The sequence below is a fragment of the Symphalangus syndactylus genome, chromosome 3, assembly GCF_028878055.3.
Source record: "Symphalangus syndactylus isolate Jambi chromosome 3, NHGRI_mSymSyn1-v2.1_pri, whole genome shotgun sequence".
NCBI classification, from domain to species: Eukaryota; Metazoa; Chordata; class Mammalia; order Primates; family Hylobatidae; genus Symphalangus; species Symphalangus syndactylus.
This window is the reverse complement of record NC_072425.2, coordinates 48,651,749-48,667,601: the sequence shown is the minus strand read 5'-3', so window position 1 is coordinate 48,667,601 and position 15,853 is coordinate 48,651,749. Positions and strand designations below refer to the sequence as shown.

The window sequence follows — 15,853 nt, the reverse complement described above, 5'->3', positions numbered from 1 at the left end:
GTGTATATATGTATGAAATTATGTGACTGGTATTGATACGAAAAAGGCTTTTGTGTTTCTACACCTAGAGCTAGGATTGGTTGTAGATAGCATTCTGATTCAGAAGATAGTATGTAATTTGAGTGGAAAATACCTGCTACTTAGAGGAAGGAGAATCCAGTTTTTAAACTAGAGACATAGAGACCTATTCCCCTGCTAGCTGGAGGCTACGAGAAGCTGTGGCATCTTTCCGCACAGTGATGATACCAGGATTCATGGACTAATGTAACTGATGAGCTGATGTGTGCAAAACACATTCAACACCTTGCAAGAAAGGCATTGAAATTACTCAAAAAATGTACATTTTTATTATTGTAATTACGATTATTGCTTACCAATAGGGGTGATGTGTAAATAAGTCTCTACAATAGCCTGCTATTATTTTTGTTGCTAATAGTACTCAGAATATTTTAGACTACCTTAAAAAGATACCTAGTCCAGTCCTTTAATTTTATGTGAAGTACCTGCCTTGAACTGTGGCTGATTTCTAATGAAAAATGCTATAGAGAAAAATGTTTTTGAAAGGAATTACAAGCTAATTTAAAAATGGACTGGGAATGACAAAAATGATCTTTGCTTGTTAGGAAGTAGTTTGATTCCAACTCTTCTCGTAGCTAGTCACTGTTCCAATTGTATAGAAAATAGCTATAAGCCTTCTTTGAACAGTTTCTCTGTTGAGAGTAGTCACAAGATCTAAATAGTTAAAAAATAGTATTTCTTCAAATAATGCCTTCAAGGTAATGATATAAAAATTTAGGAATAGAGGCCTCATTCAACTCTGACTGACTCTACTAAAGAATGTTACGCACTTAACAGCCCTTTTCAAATTCTGTTTTATCCCTCTCTGAAAACCATGATATCAATTGGACATGGCCACCTAATGGAAACACCTATTGCCTTGTCATCTGAAAATCCTGCCTCTATCTTAGGAATTCTGAATTTTTATAGGTGAATAAAGCAAAATTACGGGTTAAAGGAATTACAGTATTTAAGAATTTGAAGGATTCTTGAAGACTGTTTAACCCAAACATCTCATTTTCCTAAATTTTAAAAATAAGAGGATAAGTAACTCCCTACAGGCCCCAGGGCCCAACAATGGCAGGAGTCTTACATCCCTGTGGTCTTTGACCCTTTCGTGTTTTCTTGTGCTTTTCCCTCAATTCCTTTGGTGTCTACTTTGTTCTGGCGATTTCAATTTTACTTTTCCAATATGACAAACCAGTCTTTTAATTTTTCAAGATAACTTGTCTGTGAAGAATTACCTTCACTTTAGCAGTTACACAAAAACCTCACATGGGTTGAATGTATCTTTCCGTTAAGATATATATATATATATAAAACATATATATAAAATACATATGTATATATAAAACATATATAATAAAACATATAATATATATTATGCATACAAATATGTACATCTCTAACATGGATATGGATAGATAATGTATATATAATATACGTTATATATGTTATGTAATAACATACATGTATGTTATGTAATGTATATGATATACATGTTATATATGTATAAATATATATTATGTGTGTGTGTATATATATATATAAAATACATGCATGTATAAACTACATAGCTATGTAGTTTTTATTTTTTTCTCCTTAAGCTTTTTTTCTACCTGGAATAACCTTCAGCCTTATATTTCTGATCCCCCAAATCTTCACATCTCTCTCTCATTCGAGATCTACCTCAAATGTGTCCTCTCTTCCACAAAGTCTGCCCTAGTTCTTCCCTCAGCTGGAAATACGAAGCCTTCCTCTTACACTCTTTCTGCTTCAGCCAGTAGTACTTTCTATGTCCTGTGCTTATTCTAAAGTATGACTTTCAAATTTTTTATTATAGTTATATACATATCTCTCTTTTCTAATAAACTCTGAACTTTGAAATAGTAAGATATGTCTGATTCATCTTTGATAACCTAAAATAATCTTACATATAATTAATACTTTATGAATAAATACTTCTGGGATAAAGTCAGGTTTTCAGTTTTCGTCAGGGTACAATGAAGCCCACCTTTATGTTCTGAGAATTCTAAAGATGATTTATTCCATGAACAACTTCCATAGTTTCCCTGGAAATTATCTGGAGATGATACTGTTCATTGATTAACTATATTACGAACATAGTTAATCAGTCAGGGGAATGATCTCTTTCTCTCAGTGAGAAGTGTTTTCAGGTTTGCCCGGCAATCATGGTGTTGGATGGATTAACTTATCCTACACCTCCAGCCATATCAACTCCTATCCGATGTTCCACTCCAATTAGACCCAATTCAAGTTCCGTTTTTTCCACAAAGCCTCAGTCTTCAGGGATCACTCAGTTTCAGGTTCCTTTAGTGCCCATTCTCTATGCCAGTCATCACTGTAGATGTGGTATACCTGTCATTGTTGTTACTTACCTCATGTGGATTCATTTTTTCCTCATGTATGTTACAAGCTACTTAAGAATCAGGACCATGGGACACTGTCATATACTCTTGTAAACACTACCACTTAGCTGTGGGCAGCACAGAGTGGGAGTTTAGAAAATGTTTGTGATAATTCCCGCGTGGAAGTACTGCGTGAGGCCAGTCCCTACAACCATTTTCACAAGTTAAGTCTCCTCAACTCTTTGCACCACAAGTTAATGTTAAAGTGAGTATACCGGCTGGCAGCTAATGTAAAGTTATGAGTCACCTTTGAGCAGCATAAATGCTGGTGTTCTTCATCGTCATTATTTGTCATCTGTTGGCCATAATGCGGGTATAGGAAATCCACTTGAGAAGACAGAACATGAAGAATGGTGTCAGAAAGATATTCCTGGAACCCATGCATCCTCATCTAGCAATAATAAATCTAGAGAGTCATTGTGTGGCTTCTAGAGTCACTTTGTATCTTCAAAGCTCTGTCAAGTGTCTTATTGTGTTCTTTCCGTAGCATACAAGGCCTGTCTCAATTTGGTCCTAGTGTGCTTTTCTAGTCTCATTCCAAGACACTCACGTAATCAAGATTATTGACATGAATTATGTACCAATAATCTTGGTACATACCAACCACAGAGTATGTACCAACAACAAAGTAAAAAGCTGTGAGAGCAGATTCTATTTATATTCTATTATGTACTAAACACCAGGGATACAAAGATGAACAAACAGGCTCTTGTTAGCCTTCAGTTTGTGAGCTATTCTCCAAACATGCTTAGGCCTTCCAAGCCTTTGCTTCTATGGTTCCTTGTTTAAAATTCCTTGTCACCTGTGTCTGCTGATTGAACTCCTACCCCTTGTATCATCTGTGACAGCTCTCCCCCAACTCTTCTCCAAAGCAGCATAAATTTTTCCTCATCTTTCTCTTTACTTGTGTGTGTTTATCTGCTATAGACGTTATCTCATTGTATTATAGAATACTATATGCATATGTACAAGATGCTTTTGAGTACAGGCAATAGAATAACCATCAAAAATTGGGCTATATAGTAAGTCATTAAACTAATTCGAATAACAGCAAGTCTGGAAGGAGGCATTTTCAGGTGTGACAGCCCCATGACACCATAGGGATTCAGGCTCTTTCCTTTTCTGCCCCACTATCTTTAGTAAATTAACCTGTAGTCATTAGATCTTTTGTTTCATGTTGCCAGATGACTACTGCAACTCAAGAACTCATTTCCTCACACAAATGTATTCTGAGGATAGGGAAGTATGATTGTCTTCATATATCTCTCCTTTTTTTTTTTTTTTTTTTTTTTTTTTTTGAGACAGAGTCTTGCTATCACCCAGGCCGGTGTGCAGTGATGTAGTCTCTGCTCACTGCAACCTCTGCCTCCCGGGTTCAAGTGATTCTCCTGCCTCAGCCTCCTGAGTAGCTAGGACACACAGGCACACATCACCACAGCTGGCTAATTTTTGTATTTTTAGTAGAGACGGGGTTTTGCCATGTTGCTGAGGCTGGTCTCAAACTCCCAACCTCAGGTGATCCATCCACATCGGCCTCCCAAAGTGCTGGGATTACAGGCGTGAGCCACCATGCCCAGCCTTATCTCTCTCCTTTGTCGAGTGTATTAGTCCATTTTCACATTGCTGTTAGAGACATACCAGAGACTGGGTAATTTATAAGAAAAAGATTTAATGGACTCACAGTTCCACATGGCTGAGGAGGCCTCACGATCATGGCGGAAGGTGAAAGTCATACCTTACATGGCAGCAGGCAAAAAGAAAAACGAGAGCCAAGAGAAAGGAGCAACCTCTTATTAAACCATCACATCTCATGAGACTTATTCACTACCACGAGAACAGTATGAGAGAAACTGCCCCTGTGATTCAATTATCTCCCACCGAGTCCTTCCCACAACACAGGAGAATTATGGGAGCTACAATTCAAGATGAGATTTGGGTGGGGACACAGAGCCAAACCATATTATTCTGCCCCTGGCCCCTCCCAAATCTCATGTCCTCACATTTCAAAACCAATCAGGCCTTCCCAACAGTCCTGCAAAGTCTTAACTCATTTCAGCATTAATTCAAATGTCCACTGTCCAAAGTCTCATTTGAGACAAGGCAAGTCCTTTCTGCCTATGAGCCTGTGAAATCAAAAGCAAGTTAGTTACTTTCTAGATACAATGGATGTACAGGAATTGGATAAATACACCCATTCCAAATGGGAGAAAATTGGCCAAAATGAAGGTGCTAAAGGCCCCATGCAAGTCCAGAATCCAGTGGGGCAGTCAAATCTTAAAGCTCCGAAATGATCTCCTTGGACTTCATGTCTCAACATCCAGGTCACACTGATACAAGAGGTGGGTTCCCATCGTCTTGAGCAGCTCTGCCCCTGTGGCTTTGCAGGGTACGGCCTCTCTCATGACTGCTTCCATGGGCTGGCATTGAGTGGCTGTGGCTTTTCCAGGTGCACAATGCATGCTGTCAGTGGATCTACCATTACGGGGCCTGGAGGATGGTGGCCCTCTTCTCACACCTCCACTAGTCAGTGGCCTGTTGGGACTCCGACCCCACATTTCCCTTCTGCACTGCCCTAGCAGAGGTTCTCCATGAGGGCCTCACCCCTGCAGCAAACGTCTGCCTGGACATCCAAGGGTTTCCATCCATCGTCTAAAATCTAGGTGGAGGTTCCCAAACCTCAATTCTTGACTTCTGTGCACCCATAGGCTCAACAGCACGTGGAAGCTGCCAAGGCTTGGGGCTTGCACCCTCTGAAGCCATGGCCCAAGCTGTACCTTGGACCCTTTTAGCCATGGCTAGAGTGGCTAGGACACAGGAGACCAAGCCTCTACCATTTTTCTACGAAACCATTTTTTCTTCCTGGTCCTCAGGGTCTGTGATGGGAGGGGCTGCCACAAAGGTCTCTGACATACCCTGGAGACATTTTCCTTCTCAAAGAGATTCTATAAATGAAAATGTGAATAATTATTCTAATTTGTTGGTATGAGCATAACTCTTCTGTGGTGAGTTGGCATTAGATAAGACAAATATGTCTGAACTGGAATTTGTGATATTTTGCAAATTATCTGATGAAGATAATACCCCTTTAATATAACTAGGATCTGCTCTCACAGCTTTTACAGCAAGATGGTAAGTTGATGTTTTATTTTAGAGACGTCAGTCATCTTGTTAGCCTCATTACTTAGTATCGGAGTCAAATTTCAGTTAATCTGTGAACAAGTCTCATGACTAACATTACCTGCTTCAAAATGGATTGGAAAACCATATCCCACTATTTCATTTGCTATGTAAGGCTATTTTGTTGCAGGTGAAATAATTGAATGCCTTAACAGCAAGAACTTTTTATCTTGTTCAAAAAACTTTTTTGGCAAACATCCTCCAGAAATTAAATTTTATTTGTTGTTGAGTGGGAAAAATAATCACCCTGTTTTTCCTCTGCTCTCACCCCACAACAGTCAACACAGAAGACTTCTGTGACCAACTGTGTGGGGGATTTTCCCTTACACCAGCAAACAGTCAGTTCTGTAGCAGATGCCAGCTGGGTATCCTCCGATTCAATTCCAATACTGTCTGCCTGGATACAGTATCAGATCCAACAAGTTGAACACTCAGTCCCACAAGACTACCTACAGCTTGTCAGTCACAAGACCCAGTTTGTTTTACTTGTGCTTCTAACCAACCAGCTATAAATCAGGGTTCCCACAACCCCCTCCTGGGGCTTGTTTAATTTGCCAGAGCAGCTCACAGAACTCAAGGAAATACTTAGGGTTACCATTTTATTAGGATAGAGATGAAGAGCTGCGTAGGGTGAGGTATGGGGGAAGAGGTGCAGAGCTTCCACACTCAGTCCTGAGTGCTGTGCCCTCTGGGAATGTCCACCTTCTCAGCTATCCAGATGCTCTTAGAATCCAGTACTTTGGGTTTTTATGGAGGCTTCATTACATAGGTATTGAATCAGTCATACATGTAATGGTTATGATGGTTAAGCCATTGGTGATCAGCTTAACCATCAGCCCCTGTTCTCTCCCTGAAGGTTGGGGGTGGGGCTGACAGTCCCAACCCTCTGACCCTGCCTTGGTCTTTCAGGTGACTAGCCCTATCCTGAAGTTCCTAGGGGGCTGCCAGCCACCAACCAGTTCATTAGCATAGAAAAACACATCACTTTATTTCAAGGATTTTAGGGGTTGTATGCCAGGAAACTGGGACAAAGACCAAATATCTGTTTCACAATATCACAGTCATATTTGTGTAAGTTTATATTCATCCAGCAAGCATTTATTGAGAGCCTATCGGGCATGACTCAGGACCTAGTGCAATAAAAATACATGGTTGCTCTCTGGATTAGAGGAGTGTGATCTAGTTAAAAAGTTAAATAGACTTAAACAATCAAAGTAATTTCAAATAGTACAGAGGGCCCTACCTATTCAAAGAGATCCCCTAGATTTCATTATATTTATTTGGTGGATGAAATTAGGATCTTTGACCTGTGTGCAGCATTATTGGATGCTTGGTTTGGTATGTTGTATGAGATGACATAAAATCTTAAATCAAGGTGCATACCATTTTATAATAAAGCTGCCAAATGAGAAATCAACATAATAATGCAAGAAAAGAGTATGCCAGGGAAATCTTGTGAAGCTGTACCTTCGAGTACAGGTAGGATAGTGTTGGGCAAGAAGCCAGGTTCTGAGGAAATCTGGAGCCAGAAATGTGACAATGTGTTTGGCAGCTACTGAGAAGACTGGACTGACCAGGCAGACTTATATTGGACAACTGAGAGCAGTAAGGCACACAGGGGGTTAAGAAAAAGTCATGAAGGGCCTTTCGTTTAGGGCAATAATCAATAAATGTTAAATTGACCTGGACAGACTGAGATGTCAGGCTTTATACTCTGACAGGTGCCAAATACCTAACCATTCCACAGTGAAGAAGGCCAGGAGCCAGGCTGGAGCAGGTTGATGTAATGATTATTCTAGACAGAAAGACTATTCTATTTTCACTCAACAGGTGGGGGACCATGTCATGTGTGTGGACATAAAGCTGGGTGAAGCCCACTCTTGATTATCATGGTCAAATTTGCCAACATGAAGGTATCAAGTATGTGTTGAATGAAGACATTCCAGTTTATTAGAGACTGACAGTTCTCAAAGTGTGGTCCATGGACCCTAAGATAGCCCCGAGACTCAGGAGGGTCCACCTTTTCACCTGTTGACATTTACATTAATGATTCAAAAGCCATGTTGGGGAGCCTGCTGGCAGATTAGCATGAACAGGCAGTGGCCCTTAATTGTAGTAGTGAGACAGGATAGCTCCCTTGACCCCCTTTGCGGGCGGGAACTGGAGTGGTTCATTTCAGCCCGCTGCTGGCCACTCCTCGTAGGAGAGTGTACAAGCAAGCAAGCAAGTATGGGAACAGGAGCGAACAAACGCTGCAACCAGCCAGTCGCTCCTCTCTGGTGGGAGCAGGCTCTGTGAGGGCCCTGCAGCAGCGTCCAAGCGTGTTACAACCAGTGCACTTTAAGCTCTCCCATCCGGGGACAGCCAAGTGCCGACCAGCTCAGTGGAGGGTCAGAGTAGAAGCCCCTGCCCTCTTGGCACCTGGGTTCTTGTCTGGTGTCCAGGAAGAATCAGGTCATATGAACTGTTTGAAAGGTGATGTATGCGGAAGACTTTATTGAGCAGTGGGCGGCTCTCAGCAGAAAGGGAGGCTGGAAAGGGGATGGGAAGGTGGTCTTTCCCTGAAGCCTGGCCGTCTCCAGCCGGGCTCCTCTCCAAGCTGCACCGTATGAAATTAGCTGCATCTGTCCGTAGGCTCCGATGCTCAGTTGCTTCTCTGCTTGCCGCTCAGCTGCTTGTGTTGCTCTGCCAGCTAAGTCTTTTATGGGCTCAGGATGGGGGCAAGGGGCAAGCCAAAAAGGCAACATTTGGATGGAAAAACGGGGTCAGCTGTTTCCACGTAGGGCCACGGATCTAGGCTGAGCTTAAGGGTGGGGTTTAGATGGGAGCCCAGCCCTTCTATGTCACTAGTAGTTAATGGATTCTTTACCACCACGTTCTTGCAGGAAAAAGTAACTACTTTCTGTTATGAATATCTTTGAGTAAGCAGCAAAATTAATTTTAGCAAATCTCAACCCTTTACTGCCCATCTTTTTTATATCCTGTATGATGAAATGGGAATTATACATAAAACACTTGTATAATTGTTTGAGTTGCAAATTGAACTAGCCTCTTTTTTATAGAACACCATTTGTACTTGAAAGAATGACTGATAGACAGACTGGTTATTCAGACTTGGGTATTTGGCACTTCCCCAAAAAAAGGAACCTAGTGAGCATGTCACCAAGGAAAGCAATGAACAGTACTTGTTGCCAGTGATAAAATTCAAGCTTTCAAGTGAAAGTTAAAATACTGAAAAGCTTGTATCTACCACCATAGCATTGACACCTTTCCAATACTTGTTTTTCTGATAATAACAAAAGTGATTTTGTAACGTGGTATAATTAAATGTGTCCATGTTTTGAAGATCTGTATAACTCTATTAATAAGTATTTTCTAAATGACCACTGATTTCTAAAAATCACACATGGGGAAAAGATTTACCCAAAGTTGAAGATACACCAGTGAATTTTAACAATATAAAAATTTTACTGAAAGGTTTCAGATTTTTAATGAAATTCACCTTGAGTTTTGGTATAGTGTCAAAAAAGAAAATCCGTAATTATCTGAAAAGACTATTAAAATATTTTTCCCTTTTCTAACTACATATCTTTATGAGACCAATTTTCTTCATAAGCTTCAACCAAAACAATGTGTCACAACAGATTGAATGTAGAAACGGGAGAATTCAGCTGACTTTTATTAAGCCAAATATTAAAGACATTTGTAAAAATGTAAAACATAGCCACGCTTCTCACTAACTTTTTGGTTTTTTGCTTTGGAAAATATAGTTACTTTTGTTTTAAAAAGTTCCTTATGTTAACATGTAATGGGCTTTTGTTATTTTAATTAGTTGATAAAGACTTTAAATTTTCAGTAGATATAACCCACACAAACAAAAACTTTGAGATTCTCAATAATTTTTGAAGTATAAAGGGGTTCTAGGACCAAAAAGCTGCAGAACTTCTGTCTTAGACCCATATGAAAACAGTTGCTTTATCATTAAATTCGCTTCTAGCAGGATATGCTTCCATTTGGTCTTTCTCTGTGTGAAAATGTTACTTTCTCTAATGCATAACCAAAGAAAGCATATCAGAATAGAAGAGAGTAAAGATGATGTGATTATAGGGAATTAACTCTCATATACTAAAAAAGCTGAATCTTTCACATACTTTAGCACTTTATTATTAATAATAAATAATTACATCAGATCTCACAACTAGTTGTAATGTCTCAGTGTCATTTGTGGTACGTGCTTGAAATCTTCCTCAGACACTGGAGAGCCATTTGGTGGCCTTCTAATCAAATCGGCCTAAGTGGCCCAGCTGGAGGCCAGGGTGGAGGGACATGAGGAGCCTAAGCTACCCACTGGAAAACATAGGCAGCAGTGGGTGCCTGCCAAGAAAGGCTTTCTGTGGTTAATTTTTTTTCACCAGCACCATTCTACTGTGATCTTTGTTGCCAGTGACACGACATATAACAGGTATTATTTCATATGAGGTCACATATAACAAGTATTGTTTCATATGAGGTCTTCAGGTAGTCTTTTTAGAAAATATAGTAATACAAATAAAACAGTACATACAGAGATTTGAAATTGAGGTCAAGGCTACAAGATGTGATGGACCTATCTATTACTTACTGGGGATCCTATAAAGACTAGTAGAATTGTGAATTTTAAATACGAAAGAGACTGGTAGGAGTCCCAGATCCAAATCTCCCTTCTTCTAGATCCCAGTCTCCAAATATTTCATTATCCCCAAGATGATCCTCAGAAAGGTACAGAATCTCCCCAAATGGAAAGAGTAAGTGGCAGAGTAAGGCCTGGATGCCAGGGCTATGGTGCTGAGTCCAGTGCTCAGACTGCTATCTGGAAAGGCTTCTATCCCACTCTAGCCTTTGTCTGTAGGAGGAATTAAAGGGAATTTACTCCTGGGCTGCACGCTCATGGAAAACTGAGGGTATTAGCGAAATTTTCCATTGCACATCTGCAAGCTTTGGTGAAGGTAATTGCTATGGTCTTGCTTGGCCCTTTCCCACAGAGCCATCAGGTCAGCAGACCCCAGGGAAATGGAGTTCCTGTGTTTCTCTCTGTAGCACATGTCCCCTGTAGCACATGGCATTCACCTGCTCCCCCCAATGCTGCCACTTCGCATCATTTCAGATAGATGGGTTTCTTGGACAGTGAGTCACCCCTGTAAGTGATGCTGAATTTCCACAAGCAGCTTCTATCAGATTTAATTTGATATGTGTTTACTTGAAGAGATACTTCCATTATTCTTGAAGAAAAAAAAGCAGGCTCAGGACAGCCAATATAAAGTTGTCCTTATGTGGCCCACTCAGAAAGCAAAGCACTATTGAAAAAAGAGTTTAGCTGGATTATATAATAAGTATTACTCCTTCCAGGAAGAAAGCAGACCCATGGTTAAAAACTTTCATCTCCCTCTCTCCCCAGAAAAGGTTTTGGATTTGAATCTAAATGCTGTTGTTTTTTTCAGATTTGAACATCATTTTTAAACACAGGCAGAAAATTTGACTCTAATATATATTTGTGGTGGATCCTCTGACCAGCTGGCTTTTCTGCAGATAGTGAGTTAAGACAATTCAGGGATAGCTCACAGTTGCCTTAGGTTCTTGTTGAGTATTAGAAAACTGCATTTACAGTAACATTTTCTATCTCCAGGCACAAACCTTGAATGATTTTGAGGATTTTCGTACTTAAACAAAAATCCCGAAATGTTTTGTTGTTTTGTCTGCTTTATGGCAGAGTTGGCATGATCAGGTGGATATGAGGGCTTGTGGCCGCACGGTGTGCCCACCTGTGATGACCTTAGAGTGTCTTGTGAAGCTCAGGAACAAGGTGTACAAAGAGCTATCCTGGGATGGGCCGATCCTTTTTGACCTTAGAATCAGAACTTTTAATTAAGCCTTTGACTCTAGCTTCTCAGTGGGTCAGAGCCATTAGGACCTTCCAGTGGCTTTGAAGATCTCCTCCTTGTTTCCAGTTTTCTCACCGACTTATCAAGCCTAATCATCTGGTTATAGAAGAGTTGGTGCAGCTGTTTAGCATGCACTGCTCTTTGTTCTGTTGGCTCCGTGAGGTATATTCTGGAGAAGCCAGCCCAGTAGATAGATCCATTCCACACTTGCTTAATAAAAGATTTCACTACTTCCTCGTAGCCTCCTGTGGACAACTGTCAGGCTGTTCTGCTTCCCTGTGCACCATCCTCCCAAGCTTTCTCTGCACCTTGGGGTATACAGATGAGCAGGGGAGAATGAATCAGATTATCTGCAGATTATCAGCTATAGCTGTGTCTCCAGGAATTCGCCCAAAGAGATTTAGAAAGATGCAGAGATTACTGATAATATTTCTCCTGCCAAAATGGGAACTAGAGGCTGTTCTTGATTGCATTTGAAACTCGCTCTCCTGGATTGTAACTTTTTTGCCTCATTTGTTACAGTGTATGGGTGTGGGAATGATTCCTCTTATCAACTTTTTTCACTTCTTTGCTATTCCTACCTAGGTGCCCTCTACAGTTCTTTAGTAACTTACCTCCAAAATTACTTTTTGCTTGGAAAATATTAATAAAGGGTTTCTTATTTCATAAACATTCTCTGAACAATTCTAGTATAGCCTTCTACTATATAAAGATAGATTCCATATGTAGCTGAGTAAATAGAAAACTGCTAATTTAATCATGTGCCTGTGAGGTAAGGAGGAATCTTCCTTATGTTTTTAAGTATACTGACATCAAAGATTGCTATCTGCAAAGTTAAGAGTTGATTTTGTTTTTACTTACCCTTTCATATCAAAAATCTTAACTTTTTTCGGTTGAGCCTTTCATAAATATCATTTCAGTGAAAATAATGCAACTTGGTTTAGATCTAATGCCTTAAAATACACAGAGTACACTTTTGGTTCAAAAGAAAGTATTATCAAAATTCATTTGGATGTTTCATACTATCAGTCTAAATGAAGATAAAGAACTTTTCTGCTGTTAACCAGTATAAACCTAAAACCTAAAAGTAAGAAGTAAGTTATAGAGAATTATGGATAGTTAGTAGATCTAGGGTGGACTCATTCTGTCTACTCTGGAAGAAGAAAGTTTTCCCTACAAAAGTACCTTCTTGTTTATTGTAATCATAATACATAGGCATTCCTTGTTTTAGTGTACTTCATTTGATTGCACTTTGTAGATAATGCCGTTTTTACAAATTGAAGTTTTGTGGCCACCCTGCTTCACACAAGGCTATTGGCATTATTTTTCCAACAATATGTGCTCACTTTGTGTCTCTGAGTCACATTTTGGTAATTCTCACAGTATTTTGAAGTTTTTCATTATTATTGTATCTGTTAAGGTGATCCATAGATCACATGCATGATCTTTGATGTTCCTGTTGTAACTGTTGGGCAGCAACTGCACACATTCAAGATGGCAAACTTAATAAATGTGTGTGTTCCAACTGCTCCACCAACCAGCCATTTTCCCTCTCTCCCTCTCCGTAGACCTCCCCATTCCCTGAAATGCAACAGTATTGAAGTTAGGCCAATTAATAATCCTACAATGGCCTTTAATTGTTCAACTTTAAAGGAAGAGTCTCACATCTCTCACATCAAAAGCTAGAAGTGATGAAGCTTCATTAGAAAGGCATGTCAAAAGCCAAAATAGGCTGAAAACTAGGCACCTGTGCCTAACAGCCAAGTTGTGAATGCAAAGGAAAGTTCTGGAAGGAGATTAAAAGTGCTACTTCAGTGAACACACAAACAATAAGAAAGTGAAACAGCCTTATCTCTGACGTGGAGAAAGTTGTAGTGGTCTGGATCAAAGATCAAACCAGCCATAATATTCCCTTAAGCCACAGCCTAATCCAGAGCAAGGCTCTAATGCACTTCAATTCTGTGAAAGCTGAGAGAGGTGAGAAAGCTGTAGAAGAAAAAAATTGAAGCTAACAGAAGTTCATGACATTTAAGCTAAGAAGCTGTCTCCATAGCAGCAGCAAGTGCTGATGTAGAAGCTGCAGCAAGTTATCCAGAAGACCTAGGTAAGATCACTGATGAAGGTGGCTACACTAAACAATAGATTTTCAATGAAGACAAAACAGCCTTCTGTTGGAAGATGTCACCTAGGATTTTCATAGCTAGAGAGAAGTCAATGCCTGGCTTCAAAGGACAGGCTGACGCTCTTGTTAGGGACTAGTGCAGCTGGGGACTTTAAGTAGAAGCCAGTGATAATTTACCATTTGGAAAATCCTAGGGCCCTTAAGGATTATGCCAAATCTATTCCACCTGTGCTCTATAAATGACCCAACAAAGCCTGGATGACAGCCCATCTGTTTACAGCATGGCTTACTGAATATTTCATGCCCACTATGGAGACATGCTACTCAGAAAAGAAGATTCCTTTCAAAATATTGCTGCTAATTGACAGTGCATCTAGTCACCCAAGAGATAGATGGAAATGTACAAGGAAATGAATGTTGTTTTCATGCCTGCTAACACGGCATTTATTCTGCAGCCCATGGATCAAGGAGTAATTTTGGCTTTCAAGTCTTATTTAAAAAATACAGAGCCGGGCACAGTGGCACATGTCTGTAGTTCTAGCTACTCAGGAGGCTGACCTGGGAGAATCACTTGAAACCAGGAGTTCAAGGCCAGCCTGGTCCACTTGGTGAGACCCCATCTCTAAAAATTAAATTTGAAAAGAAAATAAGTTTCATAAGACTATAACTGGCATCAATAATGATTTCTCTGGTGGACTTGGGCAAAGTCAGTTGTTAACCTTCTGGAAAGGAGTCACCATTTTAGATGCCATTTAAAACATCTTTGATTCATGGGAGCATGTCAAAATACCTACATTAACAGAAGTTTGGAAGAAGTTGATTCCAACCCTCATGGATGACTTTGAGAGATTCAAGACTTTAGTGGGGGAACTAACTGCAGATGTGGTGGAAACAGCAGCAGAACTAGAATTAGAAATGGAGCCTAAAGATGAGACTGAACTGCTGCAATCTCATGATAAAACTTTAACAGGTAAGGAATTGCTTCTTATGGATGAGCAAAGAAAGTGGTTTCTTAAGATGGACTCTATCCTAGTGAAGATGCTGTGAACATTGTTGAAATAGCGGCAAAGAATTTAGAATGTTACATAAACTTAGTTGATAAAGCAGTAGCATAATGTATGCACACCTAATAGACTACAATATAGTGTAAGCATAACTTTTATATATACTGACAAACCAAAAAATTTGTGGTGGTGGTCCAGAAGCAAATCTGCAGTATATCGGATATGCCTGTATTATCTTTTAAATTCCTATTCCAAATCATTTTACTGAATCTTTCATTACTTGAATCTTCATTACTATTGCTGTTTCATTGTGTTGCCACAGTGTCATGACTTCACAGCTTTGACGTAATTGGTAGTGAACAAGTTTGAGTTAAGTTCATGTAATCCAGAATCTTTTCATCCTAGCCTTGTACCTTGTTTTATAATAAGTTATAATTGTCACTACAATAGCAACTGCACTGCAGCATTATTTATCTTGAACCATTTATTGTGAAAGATTGACTACTATTTTAGTGAAACCAACTTTTCTAACGAGCACCAAAATGTCTATAAAGTAGATATTGTTTTTCAAAAAACAAGAATATTTGAAAAGTATACCAATGGTGCTGCTGCTTAAAACAGCGGTTTTTCAACTCTTTCTGGCCATATACACCTTTAAGAACATGATTAAAGCCATGGGCACTTTTTTTTGAAAAACGTGTTCATGCTCAAATGTGCAAATACAGCTTCAGGGGATTCATAGATATCCCTTTCTGAAGTCCCTGAAACCCATCTACAGAACCTTTGGAGGGTCAGTGGACCCAGGTTAAGACCCCCACTCTGCCTGCCAGTGGAAAACAATTAATGCCCCCCTCAAAGATGTCTGTTAACTCATTTCTGGAACCTATGAATACATTACATTACCCAGCAAACAGGAAAAGGAATTAAGGTTGTAGATGCAATTAAGGTTGAATCAACTGACCTTGAGATGGGTCAATTGGATGTATGCAGTTAAGGATGTTAATTAACCCACTTTGCTCCTGGATTATCTGGATAGGCCCAATCTAATCACATTAGTTATTAAAAGCAGAGCACCTTTCCTGGCTGTGGTGAGAGGGTGATGTGACTATGAAAAACAGTTAGAGAAGAAGGGTTACTAGCTTTGGA

The 15,853-nt window shown here is 39.7% G+C and overlaps 1 protein-coding gene across 16 annotated transcripts in view; it reads left to right on the top strand.

Annotated features, from left to right (window-relative positions):
- The window catches only part of ERCC6L2 (ERCC excision repair 6 like 2), a 183,474-nt gene that overhangs the window by 126,825 nt on the left and 40,796 nt on the right, over nt 1-15,853 (top strand). For 2 of the 16 annotated variants that reach the window (XR_010120208.1, XR_008656593.2), the window contains one exon: nt 13,150-14,673. The exons of 13 other annotated variants lie outside the window; for them this stretch is intronic. Coding sequence is in view for 1 of the 3 variants with exons in the window: in XM_055271822.2 (XP_055127797.1) it covers nt 200-268 (69 nt within the window). In the remaining 2 variants the exon portion in view is untranslated. Of the gene's footprint in view, nt 1-199; nt 1,952-13,149; nt 14,674-15,853 lie in introns of those variants that run through there. One more of the 16 variants, XM_055271822.2, reaches the window with a different exon arrangement.